The sequence below is a fragment of the Aethina tumida genome, chromosome 1 (assembly GCF_024364675.1).
Source record: "Aethina tumida isolate Nest 87 chromosome 1, icAetTumi1.1, whole genome shotgun sequence".
NCBI lineage: Eukaryota > Metazoa > Arthropoda > Insecta > Coleoptera > Nitidulidae > Aethina > Aethina tumida.
This window is the reverse complement of record NC_065435.1, coordinates 53,690,511-53,708,292: the sequence shown is the minus strand read 5'-3', so window position 1 is coordinate 53,708,292 and position 17,782 is coordinate 53,690,511. Positions and strand designations below refer to the sequence as shown.

At 35.2% G+C, this 17,782-nt stretch overlaps 3 protein-coding genes across 4 annotated transcripts in view; 2 read left to right on the top strand and 1 right to left on the bottom strand.

Annotated features, from left to right (window-relative positions):
• LOC109594076 (sushi, von Willebrand factor type A, EGF and pentraxin domain-containing protein 1) overlaps positions 1-17,782 on the top strand; it is a 59,967-nt gene that overhangs the window by 36,837 nt on the left and 5,348 nt on the right. For both annotated transcript variants that reach the window (XM_049968744.1, XM_020009243.2), the window contains exons 8-22: positions 1,650-1,841; positions 3,856-4,032; positions 5,848-6,030; positions 6,177-6,356; positions 6,408-6,609; positions 6,665-6,834; positions 7,026-7,230; positions 7,320-7,945; positions 9,658-9,888; positions 10,945-11,269; positions 11,351-11,523; positions 15,440-15,619; positions 15,674-15,920; positions 16,044-16,195; positions 16,273-16,446. In XM_049968744.1, the coding sequence (XP_049824701.1) occupies positions 1,650-1,841; positions 3,856-4,032; positions 5,848-6,030; positions 6,177-6,356; positions 6,408-6,609; positions 6,665-6,834; positions 7,026-7,230; positions 7,320-7,945; positions 9,658-9,888; positions 10,945-11,269; positions 11,351-11,523; positions 15,440-15,619; positions 15,674-15,920; positions 16,044-16,195; positions 16,273-16,446 (3,417 nt within the window). The remainder of the gene's footprint in view (positions 1-1,649; positions 1,842-3,855; positions 4,033-5,847; positions 6,031-6,176; positions 6,357-6,407; positions 6,610-6,664; positions 6,835-7,025; positions 7,231-7,319; positions 7,946-9,657; positions 9,889-10,944; positions 11,270-11,350; positions 11,524-15,439; positions 15,620-15,673; positions 15,921-16,043; positions 16,196-16,272; positions 16,447-17,782) is intronic.
• On the bottom strand, positions 11,550-12,607 carry LOC126265867 (glycerol-3-phosphate phosphatase-like). The gene has a single exon (XM_049968747.1). The coding sequence runs from the start codon at positions 12,474-12,476 to the stop codon at positions 11,559-11,561; it is 918 nt and encodes a 305-aa protein (XP_049824704.1). The 5' UTR covers positions 12,477-12,607; the 3' UTR covers positions 11,550-11,558.
• LOC109594821 (glycerol-3-phosphate phosphatase) lies at positions 12,644-13,751 on the top strand. The gene has a single exon (XM_020010062.2). The coding sequence runs from the start codon at positions 12,700-12,702 to the stop codon at positions 13,639-13,641; it is 942 nt and encodes a 313-aa protein (XP_019865621.2). The 5' UTR covers positions 12,644-12,699; the 3' UTR covers positions 13,642-13,751.

The following is a 17,782-nucleotide window of genomic DNA, read 5'->3' as shown; positions in this document are numbered from 1 at the left end:
ACTATTTTGTAACTTTTTTTCAACTCATTTCATTCATTCATTTTTTAATGAACTTACAAAGAAAAAGTCTTGAATTTATCTTATATTACTTATTCAAAATAGATTTAAATGTTTCTAATTTCTCAGTTTTTGAAAAACGTGTTTATTTCTTCAAAAGTTAAAAATCTGTCAAATTTTGAACAAAAAACACTATTTTCTTCAAATTGTTCTTTTTTAATCAGCTTTGCAAACAATAAATACAGAAAAAAATGAGTAAAAGTTTAACATTTTAACTTTTATTTTTTTAAATATAAAATACATTTTTGAACATTTTTTACTTGAACTTTAAAAAAGTATATATTTATATTGTTTTAAGACATGTAGTTTTTTATTAGCTGCTAATCTGTCAAAATTTGTCCAAATAACACTTTTCAACCCTTTCAAATCATTAATTTTTGAATGAATTGGGTATAAAAAATTTCAAAGAATAATTTATTAATTAATTAATAATTACCATATTTTATTTTTAGATTTATTTATTTGACCGAACTACAAAATTCGTCTGTATTATTTTTCAATTGATTATATTGAAAGACATTTATTATTTAAATAGTTAGTCCGACTAAATACATAACACATTTTTTCCATATTAATAATTTGTTATTTTTAATTGATTTACACCATAAATTACAAAGAAAAATGTTTGAATTTATTTTTACTATTTTATTTTTTTGATAGACTGGTTCATTTTTAATGAACTTGAATCTTGAATAAGATATTTTATATACTTGAAAATAATTATTTATGTTTCAAATTTTGATTAATTTTTGACTTTTTTTACAAAGAAAGCTTTCATTAATTTTTCTTAGGTTTTTCTTAATTAATGCAATTTTTTTCACTTTTTCTCAACAGAAAAAATATAAAAATTCTTACACATTTTAGAGTAATTTAGGAGTGCAAAATATGAAAACTAATTTTTCTCTAAGTTTGTGCAATTCACTTACTTAAATTTATATTACTATTTCTCAAATTACAATTGTGCTTAAACTGGCATTCAGAATGAAGGATAAACCCGACTGAGATGAGTGACATTTCGTTATAATTATTAGATCAAGATAGTAATTTCAAATATCATTCATCCTCACATTTGAATTTCGAAATCGATTTGAAATTTCATCAGCCGTAACTCAGTCATTTTTCACCACAAACAAAAATTTAGGAGGCTACTATAACACATAAAAGTTTCAACGAAACCAAGGGAAAGGTCGGATTCAAAAGTCATCAACTTTACTACTACCCCACATTGCCCCATAAGTATCGGCATTTTCAATCACGCCACCCTGACAAGTTATTCCTTGGTTTCCGTTAACAATATAAGACAAGTTAAGTTAATTTGGTCCCACGGGCACGCGGGAGGGTGGCGTTTTAAAACTCGGTTTGAAAAAGCCGAGAAAAAGGTTATTAGCATAATTAACTTGGCCGTACTTTGGGGCATTTAATTTCCGCCCTCGGGCACACGATAGAGTACGGAAGATCTTAACTTAAATGGCAACACTTTTAACTACATTTTACGAAAAACGTCCCCACGGTTCTGGAACAATTTAGAATAAATTGTTTTACAACTTTTTATATGTCTCCGTGCCGCCCCTAAAAACATGATATAATTTCAGTTTATTGCTTGAGCCCGCCAACAATAGACCATGCCAGGCACAACGCCCTCCCGGAACAGACAACATTCGATTTGGATACAACGCTCCAATACTATTGTCACAACGGTTACGTGACAAATGGCTTCCCGAGGGCCAAGTGTCTGGCGATCGACGGACAGGCTTCCTGGTACGGTCCGGATATGTCCTGTGAACGTAAGTAGATTATTCGATTAGATAAAATAGTTCCACAGACACAGAGAGGATTCTGACAAACACCGTATAATATATCTTTTCCCTGTTTTCCACTTGTTTTATCGCCTTCTTCTGGATTACAATTGTCCGATGAGCAGGGTTGACGTTACAAACAAAACGGATATTTGAATGGGATAAATATTTTATGGCCCCATTCGTGATATGAACAGTGACTTATTCGCAAGGGTGGAAAGGTACTTGCGAATCTAAGCCCCCCTAATAAATTAAACATCAGAGCGGTAAGTGAAATAACAAGAAACAGGTCTGTTGTACTGTTGGGGGGACCCTGTGGGTCAAGGTGAAATTACAACACATCAATAAATTAACACCACTGAAGCACTAACGTGCGGCACGAGTTCGATGGTATTCTGAAAAAGTTTACAGTTCGTTTAAATTATTTATTTGGAAGTTTTTGCTTCTACTTCTTGTTGTGCACGTTCAGTTGGTTGAAATGTAAGAGGCTGTTTGCCTTTTTTATTTATAATTAAATGGAGAAAAAGTAGGCTATTTTTTGGTTGTTTTTTGTGTTTAAAAAATGGAAGTTCATTGGAGAGATTTTTATTTCGCAATTCGGCTAATTTTCCACATTTCTATAAATATATTTTAATGAGGTTAATAATTCTTCTTTGCAGCTGTTTTTTAGTACAATTTCAGATTTGCAGTTTTAAGTATTTAAATAATTAAGGGAAAAATCGCTTGTAATGAAACATGCAATTTGTTATAATGTGAATGTGAAGTATTATTTATGAATTTAATAAAAATAAATAAATATTTATATAAAATTATTAAAAACAAAGCAAAAATATTTGTTTAATAAATTTTGACTGAAATGTTTTTATAAATAATTTCAATTCAATTATTGTTTTTACAGAAAAGTCTATTCCATTTCCTCAAATTTTGATATTTTGTAAAAAAAATACTTAATATATATTAACAAATAAATTTTAACCTGAACCTACATGATTAATAATCGTTGATCATTATTTATGTATGCAAATTTATACTTTTCTTTTTCGGTGAAAAAAGTATGAATCTACGTTAAAACGAAAAATTTACATTTTTTAATTTAGATCCATTTCGTAATAAATTTTGATGTAGCGCAGGATCTCACGAAAATATTCGAAAATGCTTTTAAGTTAAGGAATAATTAACATCATTCTGTGGAGATTTTTATGTAAAAGTTTGCAATCGTTCCTTTCAAGCTAATGGAAATGTATTATTCACAATTGGAAATAAATCCATTTTATGTGAACTGAAACAATAAAATGAAGTAAATACAAATATTATTCATTTTAATTATTAATTCAAACTGTTGTATGGTGTATCAAATTATGATTGTCATTAAGATTTTGAAATCATACAGAGAAAAATTTATTTAGCTGTCCAAAGTTCAATTTATTAAAACGTTGATCATGTTTTGTAAAAAAACTCATGTACAAAATTTCGGGATATTGAAAAAGTATGTAAAAATCATGTTATCATAGATTTGTTATTTTTTAATGTTAAGGGGCACACCTAGTGTGAGATGTGTGATATTATACATATTATTATTGTTAAAAACAAAAATAAATAAAAAGATTATTAGACTTTTTCGAAATCAGTTTTTACAGATATCTCAGAAATGGTCAGATATATCAGAAAACCGTTTGAAACAGTCAACTCTGGTCAACTGGACATTTAAGAAAACATCTCTGTACTTGCTTTGGAAATACTTGCAACAGACAAACGAATAACCGATTTGAGACACCCTATATAAGGCGTACTTGCTGAAATAGGACAATTGCTGTTTTCCTGCTGAAATCATAATACGACAAAAAAAGGACGACTGTCGATCGACCAAACATTAAAAACCATGATCGTACGAGCCCATTAAATTCCCTCCTTCCGTTTCCACACATTAAATAAATACATGGGCTCTTTAAATAAACATTAAACCGTAGCGGCGAATGAATTGATTGCGGTTTGTTGGTTGCAGCACGGTCCTGCGGCGCCCCGACGGACATCTCTCACGGATGGCACGCCGGCGAGTGTTACACGTTCGGATGCCGCATCACTTATCACTGTGCCGAAGGCTACGAGCTGGTCGGCAGGAACGAACGCTTCTGCCAGTCCGACGGCACTTGGACGCCGAAGGAATTGCCCACGTGTGTCCGTAAGTTCGTTCGAATCGTCGATCTGTGCGACTTCTTTCTTTTCGAAGGAACATTGCCAACGGGGTGACACGACGTGACAAGACTTGGCGTGACGTGACGTTGAAATTTGATTGATCGAATGATTTTTGTGACATAAATAATGTCATTTTAGAGAATATTATATTATGTGGGTGGTTATACCAACCGTGCTGATTTATTTAATCCTGCTGTGTTGCGATGGTAGCTAAATTTAGTTGCGTAACGTTGGGTACCGGAAAATGTCATTTTTGGTTTTTGGCATTTGGCAACATTAAAATAACATAACTTTCATTCAACTAAATAATCACCAGTACGATCAACTGGTTTTTGCCAATATTCAACAAGCAAATGAAAAAGTAACAAAAATACAGGGTTCTTAGAAATGATGAATTGATCAACCTCAATTTTGACCTCCTCTGAAGTATTACAGTATTATTAGTAAAATTGAACAATGATAAACATGAAGAGACGGATAGAGAAATATATGCATTATTTGGTGGATAAGAAGTTCCCATTTAATATTGTTAAACTACCTTTGAGCCTCCAATGGGATGTGATCTTGTGTTGTCATGAAGATGCAGAACAACAAGAAGCACGTCTTTGAGTAAGTTCTTCATAATTTTTTACCAACTGCTTTATCAGGTTTGCCACCTTCGGCTCATTGTCCAAATCAACTACGTTTTATTCCTTATCGTGCTATATTATTGAAGTCGTAAAAATGTTTACTCAAAAAATATTTGGAAAGAGCATAAAAAAGCTTCCACGTAATAAATAGTCCATTACAAAATAGTCAAAATGTAATAAAAAAAAATTATTCAAATAAATCATAAAACGTAAATTACTTTTTCCGGTGCCTAATAGTATTTTTTGTAGCTCATCGATTTGTAATTTTGGTTTCGAGGACGGGATTGGTAAATCTGCAATGGATTGATGCCGAATGGCTCGGTGGGTCTGCACAACAAAAGCCGCGCTAATTAATGATCCCAGCTTTGGTGTTTATGTTAACAGGGACACTGCATTACAATTCGATTAAATACACACACAGGTACTGCTTGGCAATTAACGGCACATAAATCAGTAGCAGATATGCTGAAACATTAATTAATCAAAATTACATGTACCCTTAATTAATGCGTTTATAAATGATTGGGACAAAAAAAATGAGGCAATTACTCACAAGTTGTTGGTGATTTATAGCAACATGGGAACCTGACATCATTGAAGTTGTACATTATGTTCGCAGATCGATTAGGCATTCATTTGCTTGGCAAATAAATTACTAAAATTGTTCCGTCCAGTTTAAGTACTTTTATGTTGTCCGATAAAGTCACGGTGGGAAGTTAATACACAGGCAGTTGCTCATTTGCCCCGGGAACCGATTTGGATCTCTAAACAATGGTTAATTTTGAAGTTGGCAAATATATTCGGTGCTGCATTTTGCACTAATTACACACTAGACTGATCTCCGTCTCTTGTTATTTCCAGTGCCATTAATCGCGGTAGTCACTAATTTAATGGAGCATTCCACTGGCTGAAACGGACTCGGCACCGTGAATTCTTTTTAACGCCGACGCAAGAGTTGTTTGTTACTTTAATTGTCCGGGGAAAATGAAATAATTAGTTTCGTTCATAATGGAAGAAGTTGGTCTAATGATCGTATAAAGGGAAAGGGGTAATTACGATGTCCAAATAAATTAGCGCTGCGCCAACGCTCGGTCTGCAAAACCGTCCCTTCGATAGTTTCCGACTGAACAAAAAGAATACCATTTACTTTCCTGATAATGTTTTAATTTCAGTGGTGACGGCTGTTCAGTGTGCCCCGCCGGAAAATCCCAGACACGGCAAAGCCGTCTACACATCCTGCAGTTACAATTCCGTGGTCAGCTACGAATGTAAGTATGGTTACACGCTGGTCGGAGAGAGTACTCGAAGATGTGGTGCTGACAGGAAATGGACCGGCAACCAGCCCATGTGTAAAGGTAGGCCAAAACTTATATTAAACTATCACACTTCCATTGCAAAACAATCTGGTTCTTGTATTTAATGGAATTAACTGAGGTGCGAGACGCACCATCGAAAATTTGATCATCGTTCATTTATCATGGTCAATCTTTTATACGATTAGAAATTAACTGTGGACATCCTGGGCGGCTCTGGAATGGCTGGTTGGAAAATATTGAAGGCGGTACCGGTTTGGGTGCTTCCATAATATTTAGGTGTCATGATGGTATGTTGCTTGAAGGTAACACGTCGTCTGTGTGCCAGATCGATGGGAAATGGAGGTATCCTTTGCCAAGATGTTTAGGTATGTTTTAATATCTTTGAGATTCTCCTAGATACTGATTTATTATTACAGCCCCTTGTGTGGTACCACACGTTACCCAAGGAAGAGTTCTGCTGTTATCCAGAAACGACACAGCCACCACATCAACGGTTGTCCAACACGGCGAAGCGTTAGCAGTTGATTGTGATCCACAGTACGAGTTTTTAGCTAGTGTGTCAGAAGTGACTTGTAACAATGGAACTTGGACGGAAATTCCTAAATGCGATCCGGCTAGGTAAGTTTTTTTGGTAACTCATCTGAAATCATGAAGACTGATTCCGCGTTCTTAGATGCAAGAATCTTCCGAAATCTCCAAAATATGGAATGGTGATGGCTCCCAAGATGGAACATGGAATGAGGGCAAGATTCAAATGCAAAGATGGTTACGTCCTTCGTGGGAATCCGCTTGTTAAGTGTGACTTTGGAAATTGGACGGGAGAGGTTCCAAAATGTGAAGAAGGTATTGATCATTTTCTCCTGAAACATCCCAAATTTGATACCTCATATAATTCAAAGTAATAAATATTATGTTTTTATGACACATTTTTAAGCATGATACCTCAAAGCGAATAAATGTTATTAAAGCATTATTGTAACAGAGGCACTCTTTAGCTTTTTGGTTACTAATAATTACTATTTATTGCTATTTAGTTTATTGTCCATATCCGGGAAATGTACAGAACGGGAAGATATTACTAGTAGGAAATATGGGACTGTACGATTATCGTCCTTATGTGAGAAAAGTTATCAACAATAAGCAGATTATGTACGACTGTGACAAAGGCTACGTTCTATCTGAAGGTCCACCAGGTGCCACTTGTATTGGTGGTAAATGGAGTCCCAGCCAATTGCCAACGTAAGTCTAAAAAAGAAATTGAGTCGTTCTTCTTCTGAAAGACGTAATATAACAAATCACAAAAACTAGCTTGTCCATGTCTCTTACAGTTGCCTTTTGGGTCAACATCCAAGATTAAGATGGAACCGAAGACGCAGATCCATAGTGATGGAGAAGTACAAGCGTGCTTACATCCGCCACCACAAATTGATTCTGAACCAGCGCGAAAAACGATACATCCACAACTACCTGAGCGAACTCAACTCGATATTCGATGCGAAAATCGTCCGCAAATATCTGCGTAGGAAAACCCTGGCGGAGCGCATAACCGAAGCCATGAGGTTGGCGGAGTCGCGACGCAAAAAGCGGGCACTCAAAGGTGGTAGTAGCAGTCGTACCTTCAGTACCACCCACAAGAGCTCCAACTCCCAATTGAGTCTGCGCAGGAACAACAAGAAAATGAAGAACAACATCGACGACAACAGCGAGGACGAGTTCGCGGTGTCCAAGCCTTCGAACAAACACAAGAACAAAGGTCCGTGCGAGGCGCTTTCGAGCGAGCCGTACGTTAATGTGGAGGTGGTGAAGCACGGCAAGGATCCCAACGTGTCGTACAGCTCCGGTACGGTGGTGAAAATGGCGTGTGGATTGGGATATGGTCTCAACATGCCCGAAAATAAGACGGCCAAGTGCATGAGGGGCAAATGGAAGCCTGTTAAACCTATGTGTTTGATATGTGAGTATTCTAGGTTTTACTATTATATTAACTTCTTAATTCTTCTATTTTGAATGGATCTAGTAAGTCAGGTGCTAAAATTTGGTTCCAAATGAGGTGCAATCAAAAATTGTTGATGGCCTTGAGGACCATTATAAACTGGTGTTCAAAAGTTATTATTTAATTCTTCATTAATTGGCCTATGTCGGCGAAATTCCAGCTGAAAGCGCTGGATGAATATTTGGACAGAGTCTATGAGAATGTCTCTCTTAAATTCCTCCCCATCCCATAATTTCATAAACTACCACGATTGGACCAGACGCCAACTCGACAATTATCATTTCCAATTCTACTTTCATCTGTGAAAAAACCTTCCATTCTTTCGTTCAGTGAACAAGAAGCCTTGCCCATTTCAGTTGTTCCTGAAGCGATACAAGCTTTTGTAACGTCTTCTAGCTGACCACTTAGATGCGGGGAGGACGCTGTAGGGTGTCTACAATCTCTCAATCGTAAATATTGGTCTTCATTTGTTATAGTTTCATTGGTCTACCACTCCTTGGTCTTTCTGAAGTAGAGGCAGTTATACAAGGGAGAAACAACACTTAATTAATTTAACATTCTTCCAATATGGGTACGAACCAAATTTCTTAATTCATATTCTTCTTATAACTTTGGAGTTGGCAATGGTAAAATTGCCTTTGTTTTCAAGTGTGACATTTTTTATGTTGAATGTACAACTGCCAATGTACTTGTTATCAATTTCAGTTATTTAATAGTCATATTGTTGAAAGTTTGTATAGAAAAATAAGAAAGTAACCTCAAAACTCAAGCGAGTACATTGGCAAACAAGTCTCAGGCAAAGCCTACTTTATCCTTGTCCCTTGAACATTGCACAAAGATCCATCCCTTGAACACCTATATCTCTTCTACTACTGAAGCTACCACTTTTTTTTTCTTTACTTTACTTTTGCATCAGAGGTATGTCCCCTTAAGATGGGTCAGCACGTCCGAACAAACTGCTTCTACTTTCATCTGTGAAAAGTACATATTTCCATTCTTCCATCCAGTGGATATGATAGCTGATTCATTCCAGTTGTTGTTTCTTATGATCGTGGGTCAGATGCAAGCGTGACAATGGTCTTCATGAACGAAAACCTGCATTTGCCAAGCGTCTCCAAGCCGCAACTGGGCCATACGCTCCTGGAAACCCTCCGATCTGACCTACCAGTTAGAAAGAGGACGCTGTGGGGTCTTTTCTGGCAAATATCGGTCTTCATTTGGGGTAGTTTTCCTTGGTCTACCACTCCTTAGTCTTTCTGAAGTAGAGCCAATTTGACAAAGTCGAGTTCACAAGTCCAGATTCCAATATTCCAATTGGTCTAGTCTTTTCACGTAAAGCTAATTTACATCTAGGCATAATTATCCGACTGAATGTACATTGTATTGACTTCGTTAAAAGCGTATAAAATTTTTCCATAAATGTTTTTGGGACAAGTAAATTAATTAATCCATTTTAATTAATGAAAGTTTAATCTGTAACTTTTGGACACGGGTTTATATAAATTATATGAATTTAAATTGTTGAATTACTAATTAATTGGTGTTAATTATGTAAAATATTATAGGTACAATGATTCATTTACTTGAAAATTGTTCAACAATAAAAAATATTGTGTTGCAGCGATACTATCTATAGGATATTTTACGATATGTACGGTATTTATTTGTTTTAGTACCTTGTTTTGTACCGCTTACACCGAACGGGATTTATAAACTATCGAAAAGCAATTTACCGGAAAACTACACTCTCGATCCGGACGCACCGCTAAACGAGACAATAAAAATCGAGAACGGTCAGGTGGTAGAGTTTAGTTGCGAGGAGGGCTATAACGTGCAAGGTCCCAGCAATTTACGTTGTTGGCATGGTGACTGGACGGTCACCAGTTTACCAGAGTGCACGCCAGGTAAACTCAGCTAATAAATCAGCAAGTAGAGATCAGTTCAGGCTAACGCGCCCCGCAATCACATTTCACACCCGACCATCGTAGATCACGCCGCGCGTACCTGTCATCGTAGCTCACTCCAACGATATTCATTCACGTCACAGTAGATTTATGCACTGATTTACAGGGTGGTGATTTTTTTAAATTAACGTTTTTGGCAGCAGCTCCGCCGTAACTTATTCTAACGACGACTAAATTTGTTTTATCTAACAGGTACTACCTGATACTATTAGTTTACAAATTCATATTTTCCATCAAAAGTTTGAAATCTTCTTAATGTTGTATGAGTTTTTTAAGGAACACTTGTAAAACTTTCATTCTAGTATGTAATGTTATTAATTATTCCTATTAATTTGTTCATTTTAGTTTACTTAAAATAAATAAATAAATAAATTTGGCTTCTTTTAATGAAAAATATTAATATCAGAATAATGTTCTCTGATATAACATTTAGTAAATTTACCAGCATAATTGGAACGGAATATCATGAAACTTGCATCAGCCTCTTCATTTTGAGTAATACACACTTAATTAATTTTCAATTTGTCATATAGTAAAGCGTTTACAACCATGAATGCTCGAAAGTTTCGAGTCAAAACTGTGTTTAATTATTCACCAACGTATCAACCCACTTACTGTCTGAATCAGTAGTCAAAATACAGTTGTGGGTTTTATCGAATATCTGCTTTTAACTAATTTGTATCTCCATAAATTCGTTGTTCGAACGATTTTGGACTGTTTTAACTGCACTGCAAATAGTAATTTACAGCTACAATAATAAAACTTAATTGATTAACGTTTTGTTTAATTGTTTGTTAAAAAATTGTTTACAATAACACGACTAACTAGGTTTGACTTTTATATTTTAATGAACGTGCAAGTTACCATCATATAACCTCTGGTTAATTAATCATAGTGTTGTGACCCCATCGGTTTGATTCATGCATTCAGAAGCTTTTCTGACATCCACAATCCGATATTCCAACCACGTAAAATATTAATATTAAAAATTTCCAGCTCCTTGTCAACTTCCAAAGATTCCCAATGGACAGTACATGTCTGGATACCGTCACGGATTGACCATAGCGAACGGATCCAGCGTGACATTTCAATGCGACAACGATTACAGTACGAGTGCGGCGCAGCCGATCCAGTGTCTGCTGGGTCAGCTGTACCCGAAGGAGCCCAACTGTAAATCGGAAGATGGAGGCGAAGGAATTCTCGAAAATAAAGTGGTTCAAACACCTGAATATTTAGGCGGTAGCGATATCGTTAAAGGAGGTGACATTACCGTTGTAGATTACGGCATTCTCTCGGGGAAATATTGCGGACCACCTGCAAAGTAAGTACGTAGAATGATTTATAATCGGGTTTGTTGACTGTTTTAAATGAACGCTGTTTAAATACGTGTGTGTGGCTTTAGAGTACGGGGGTCTATAATATACAAAAACGGCGAACCTCTTGTGGACGATGAAAATAACTTCCCCGATGGTACCGAAGTAACTTTCAATTGCATTGAAAGTATAATGGGTGAGAAGACCACTTGGAAAATTATTTGCGAAGACGGCAGTTGGATCGGCAGATCTTTTAATTGCGGTTAGTATTGAATAATACAGTTATAATAAAATAAATCATTTAATAGAATCCAATAACTTATTTAGACTTTTCACATAATACTGAGGCAATAGATTACTGTCAATATTTTTGTACGTGTGGAGCTTCTCTACCGTTTCGAAGGTCAAAACCAGCAATGTGTAAAAGCCGCACTTTTGTCCAAAAACCACATCTTCGTGACAAGTACTTCCAATCATCAGGGTTGTTTTGGGGTTTAGTTTAACCACTTCCTTAAAGTGCTCTACACAAAAATCAGTGGGTTTTCCCACTACAGTGGCATTTCTTTTTGCTGCTTTTTCAACTGCTCTTAATATAGATCCAGCTCCTGGTACGCACACTTTTTTATTTGAAGGTACGGCTCTTTCGGCACTAGTTGCAATAAATTGACAGGATTTATCCTTGAGATACGTTACTGCTTTAATTAGTTTTGTATAAGACAAGTGTACATCCAATCCAATTACAACAGCCTCAACGTTTTGATCCATTTCTATAGTTTCCAATCTTGCCTCCACGGTGGTAGAAAATACATCTGGTCCAGGACCAAGACTGTTAATACCTATGGTCCTAAGTTCGTCAGCTAGGCCGTCTGACCCTATTATGTATACTTTCTTGCTGACTTTTTTAGATCGAAGGCATTTGGCTGTTAAATAGACCGAACTTACAATATTATTCATGGCGAATTTGAAACCCATATTTGTGGCTACTTTGCATAATTCGTCGGTAGAAAGAATGCTGTTATTGCTTACTAAATAAATGGTTTTTCCACCATCGGATAATTTATTGAATAGTTCGAGAGCTCCATCTATAGGAACCTTACTGTTATACCATAAAACTCCTTCACACGCAAACACAATTGTTTTAATACTGTCCAAAAAGCTGAGCAATTCCCCACTTTCTAAACTACATATGTCGACAAAACCCACTTTCTTAGACATTTCAAGATGACATTGACAATAAATGTAAATTGTAATGTTTAAAGGTTTAATTAAATATTTTTAATTAATGATAATTACTATAATTTAAAGAAACATATTTAAATATATATAGTTACCGCCTTTGTATTTTAAAAAAGAGTGGGGGGATTTTTATTTGCAATATGGCGGATAATGACAAATAGACAAATAGAAAGATCAAGAAGTTGTCACAGTCGCATGCAAAATGGCAGATAATTGCATGTTTCCCACTTGCAAAAACGTAATGGAAATGACTTCCGAAGATATACAACATCTACTCGAAGACATTGATACGGTTTTATTCGACTGCGAAGGTACGTTATGGCACCTAAATAAGCCTTTGCCAGGTGCCGTAGAAGTCGTCAACAGATTGATAGATATGGGCAAGCAAGTCTTCTTAATAAGCGACAACTCCACCAAAACTCAAAAGGATCTGGCCGATAGTATCAGAAAAATGAAATTCAACGTGACAAACGAGCAGATAATAAATACAGCTTTTTTGACAGCCAGTTTTTTGAAGCATGCACACTTCTTTAAAAACGTTTATGTCATTGGAGGAAACGGCATAACTGAAGAGCTGAGAAATGCTGATATCGTTAGCTTCGGCATGGGCCCCGACGAAACTTCTGTGGATGTGGAAGGCAACTTAGGAAACATCGAGATATTTCCTAACGTAGGAGCGGTAGTCGTAGGTCACGACATTCATTTATCGTATGTTAAGCTTCTGAAAGCGGCAACGTATTTAAGGAGCCCAAGATGCTTATTCCTTGGAACAAATGCTAGTGATGTACTTACCTCTGATGATAGATGCCCTGTGACTTTGCCTGGTCCCGGATCACTGTTAAAGGCTATTGAAGCTGTTTCCGGCAGAGAACCGTTTGTAATTGGAAAGCCATGTTATTACCTTGACGGATACTTGCACAAAGAACACAATATAAATTCTCAAAAGACCCTAATTATCGGTGATTCGGCTGATGATGACATAGAATTTGGAAATATGTGTGGATATATTACTTTCTTGGTTTTATCTGGCGAAACTTCAATGGATCAATTGGTGAAGTCTAAATCTAATTTACTGAAAACTCCCCAGTTTTATTCAAAGTCTTTGGATGCTTTGGCTAAATATTTTGAGAAGGAGGGTAACTAACATAAAATATTCACATAACAAAAATTATTGTGCAATAAGCAGAGATGTTCACTCGACTTTGTTATAATTTAACTTTATACCTTTATAATAAATGTGTTTAATGATAATGACACTGTTTTTTATTATTTTATGTATTATTATCTGTCTATGTAAAGGGATTAGAAAGACAGAAAATTCTTCTTTCTGGGGTGTAGTCGAAACATTTATGTAAATAACTTGGAGTTAATTTAATCTAGTTCTGTTGAAAAAACTAGCTCGGCGTGTGAAATAAGTGAAACATTTTACCAGAGGGCACCAGATGACAGTTCTACGAGAGTGACAGACAATTATAAAAACTAACCTCATATTTTATTTTTTTATTATTTTTAGTTTTGTTAACAAACAATTGAAATTTCGAGTACTACAATTAATGAGTTAAAAATTACCAACAATCATAATCAATAAATGTAAAAAAATTAAATAAAAGACCAATAGAAAAAAATTACTTTTATATACTTTGCGTGTTTGAAAGTCACCACTCTTTTTGACGTTACCATTTGACCAGACATATTTAATGCCCCTATATAAAGGGGTGAAGTTCTGGTCAAATTTTTTCTGGGAACTCAGAAATGTACAATATTAATTATCAAAAATCTAGTTTTCCATTTTTAAATATTCAAAATTTGACAATTATGTCCTGTCGATAGATGTAAATAGCAGAGATGCGGCGGTGCAGAGATGCGCAGATTCGGGGATGTGTGTTGTTAACATTCAAAACTTTAGTTTTCCATTGTTAAATATTCAAAACTCAACAATTATGTCGTGTCGCTACACTATTTAAATATGGCTGACGAAATTTCTTCCCGGTCTCCTATGAATTTTTTGGAATTAAGTAACGAAGACTTGACCGAGTTCTTCGGCGAGATGGAAACAATTATATTTGACTGTGACGGCACGTTGTGGAACAAAAACATACCACTTCCAGGGGCAGTGGATATTTTCAATTCCCTGGTAGATATGGGCAAACAAGTGTTTATGTTGTGCGACAACTCGACCAAGCCTCACTGGATGATCGCCGCCGATGCCAGAACGATGAAATTCAATGTTAAAAACGAACAAGTCATAAATACAGGATTTCTTACAGCTAAATTTCTACAGCACGTGCATCTTTTTAAAAAAGTATATGTCTTGGGAGGGGAAGGAATAAACAAGGAATTAGCTAAAGTCGGAATCACAAGCTTCAGAGGTACTCCATCGGAAACCGATATAAATCTAGAATCAGATGTGGGCGCAGTGGTCATAGGTCACGACGACAATGTCTCTCACGTTAAACTTCTAAGAGCAGTTACTTATCTGAAAAATAGGAGATGTTTATTTCTTGCAACTAGTCCAGATGAGCACCTTACGGTCCCATTGGGATCAGCTTTTGTTTTGCCTAATATTGGTTCGGTATTAAAGAGCATTGAGAAAGCATCTGAAAGGGAAGCTTTTGTAATTGGCAAACCATGTTATTATGTAGACGCGTATATGCAACGAGTATACAACATCGTACCGGAAAAAACTCTTATCGTAGGGGACTCCATTCCCAACGATATAGAGTTTGGTAATATGTGCGGCTACGCAACATTAATGGTAATGACTGGCAAGACTACCAAGGAAATGCTAAAGAGGAAGAATAACATTTGGAAAACACCTGACTTTTACATAGATTCTTTAGCAAGTTTACTTAATTTTTTCTTACCCCAGCCAAACCAAGAAGAAATAAATTATATCCAATAAATATTTTCGTAATAATTTGTGTTTTTATTGCATTTTTCAGATGAAGACGATTTATTGGGATCCCAAAACATAAATAACAACACTTGTATTTTTCGAAATCAAGAGCCAAACGTCATTTCGTTTTATAATGATCAACAAATCCGGGAAGAAGTTGTCGAATTTCCAGCTGGCGCAGTTTTAATCAGTCGTTGTGTTGACATTGGAAAATATGCAATGATTGGTAAGTGTTCTTTTGACCATCATCACCACCATTATTTAATTCCATAACATTAAGGTCCAAATAAACGCAAATGTTTGGGCGGAGAATGGGACGGCACCAAACCGGCGTGCTTCGGTTTAAATCAAGAAAACGACTACTCAATGGAGAAGCCACCCACAATTCTTTTCAGACATCAGCTTGGACCTATAGCACAGTCCAATGACGGCAAGTTAATAGTCTATCCCGGCACAATTCTTCACATGGAGTGTTTATGGATACGAAGATTTGGGAATCCCAAATGGACAGTTAGTCATGACTACAGGTAACATTCGGACTAAGTTTTATTTTGATTGTAATAAATTATGTAGAATTGAATTAACCGTTTTGCCACAATCGATATCACCGACAATTAAAACGAACGTATTGAATGTTCGCTCATTAACAGGAAATATCCCGAGGGATGGTCTACCGATCCTGGTCGCGATTCACAACTGGAATATAGACTCTCCATATTTCACGCGACAAAGGACGATTCCGGTTTGTTCACTTGCGTAACTCCGGCCAGATACACGCATTCAGTGGAAATCGTGGTGAAAGGTAACAAACATCAATATTTTAAACATAAATGATTCATTTTAAATAAATTTACATGTCGTTCTTTTTTTATTATTCAGCCGTACATTGTCCGGCGGTTCAAAAACGGCGCGGCTTGAGTATCAGTTCGCAGAAGACCAAGATGAACACTCGTATTCATTTCTCTTGCACGAACGGAAACGCTCTGATAGGCGCGCCAGAGATCACCTGCCTTCCTTCCGGTAACTGGAGCTCACCGTTTCCCATCTGCGAAAGTAAGTTGAAACTTAATTCCTGCTATCCTGCTGTTAGTATGCAACCACGATCACATAATCCGTAAGCTAGGTTGTCACGTCATAAGTAGCAATAATTTCAAGAACCTAGGATGTTTTGGACTTTTGCACAAACAAAATATTTTGTAGCAATAAATTAGTGGTCACTTGTATCAATAATAACTTTATTGTTCTAATTAATTGCACAGGTTATTAGTACTATCGCAAAATTAATGGTGCAATTCTATACACATAAAATGAATAAACCTATAGTTCATATTGAACATATCTGTTTAATTTATATAATAATAGGTGCAATAAATTTTGATTATTGAAATTTATTAACATTTATCGTTTTTATTACTTAATTATGCTATAAAAAAGGCAAAATTTTCATAAACTTAGCAATTTGTTTATGGATTTGCACAGAATTGCAGCATAAATCGATCGTATTATCATTATATCTAATCTAATTCATTTCGTTTATTAATTAATACTAATACAGACAATTTCCTGCTTTGTCGGATACGAAACAGTTTAACTATTTATCTTGTAGTATTTGCAGGAGCTCTACTTACATTGACCAATTACAAAATATTAATTTTCTAAACTATCGATTTTATATATTAGAGAATCCAATAAATTAACTATATTGCATGCAACCGTACACGGTTGAAATTAAATTTGAATTATTTAAAAGTTAATTATATATATTATTATTATATTATAATATTTAAAAGAAGATTTTAGCAATATACTTTATGAATCTTGTTATTTTGCATATTAATGTTAATTAATTATTAATATATTATTTATTAGTACATTATATATACCATAGAAGTCTTAAGATATTGTTTATGCCTTTGAATTAAAATTAAAATTTATTATTTATTATACATTTGTTTATTTAAAGCATATTAAAGTAAAAAAATATTTGTTAAACCTACAATATAAAGATAAAAACTTAATTCACATACAATTAATTTTCATCAGCATAACATGAAATGTAATTTAAATGAACAAAAATAATTATAATAAAAAGTATGTCCACCTTAACTGTTTGTAACTGCTCTACATCTATTGGGCATAGACAAAATGAGGTGATTAATATAATTTTGAGTCCATTCTGTAAGCAATAGTTCTTTAAATCCAAAGACGTTGTGACTATTGCTTATTTGCAAAGAAATTCTTCTTAAAAGCATGTCCCACCTATGCTCTATTGGGCTTAAATCTTGAAATTGTGCAGGTTATGGCGAAACCTCAGTTCCTTTATTAGTCATCCAGATTGTCACAAGGTTGAAAAATGTTGTGTAAATACTGTTATGGCCCTAATAACTAA

Excerpts from the sequence above, each read along its gene's own strand:
- LOC109594821 (XM_020010062.2), top strand. The coding sequence starts at position 12,700 with ATGGCAGATAATTGCATGTTTCCCACTTGCAAAAACGTAATGGAAATG.
- LOC126265867 (XM_049968747.1), bottom strand. The coding sequence starts at position 12,476 with ATGTCTAAGAAAGTGGGTTTTGTCGACATATGTAGTTTAGAAAGTGGG.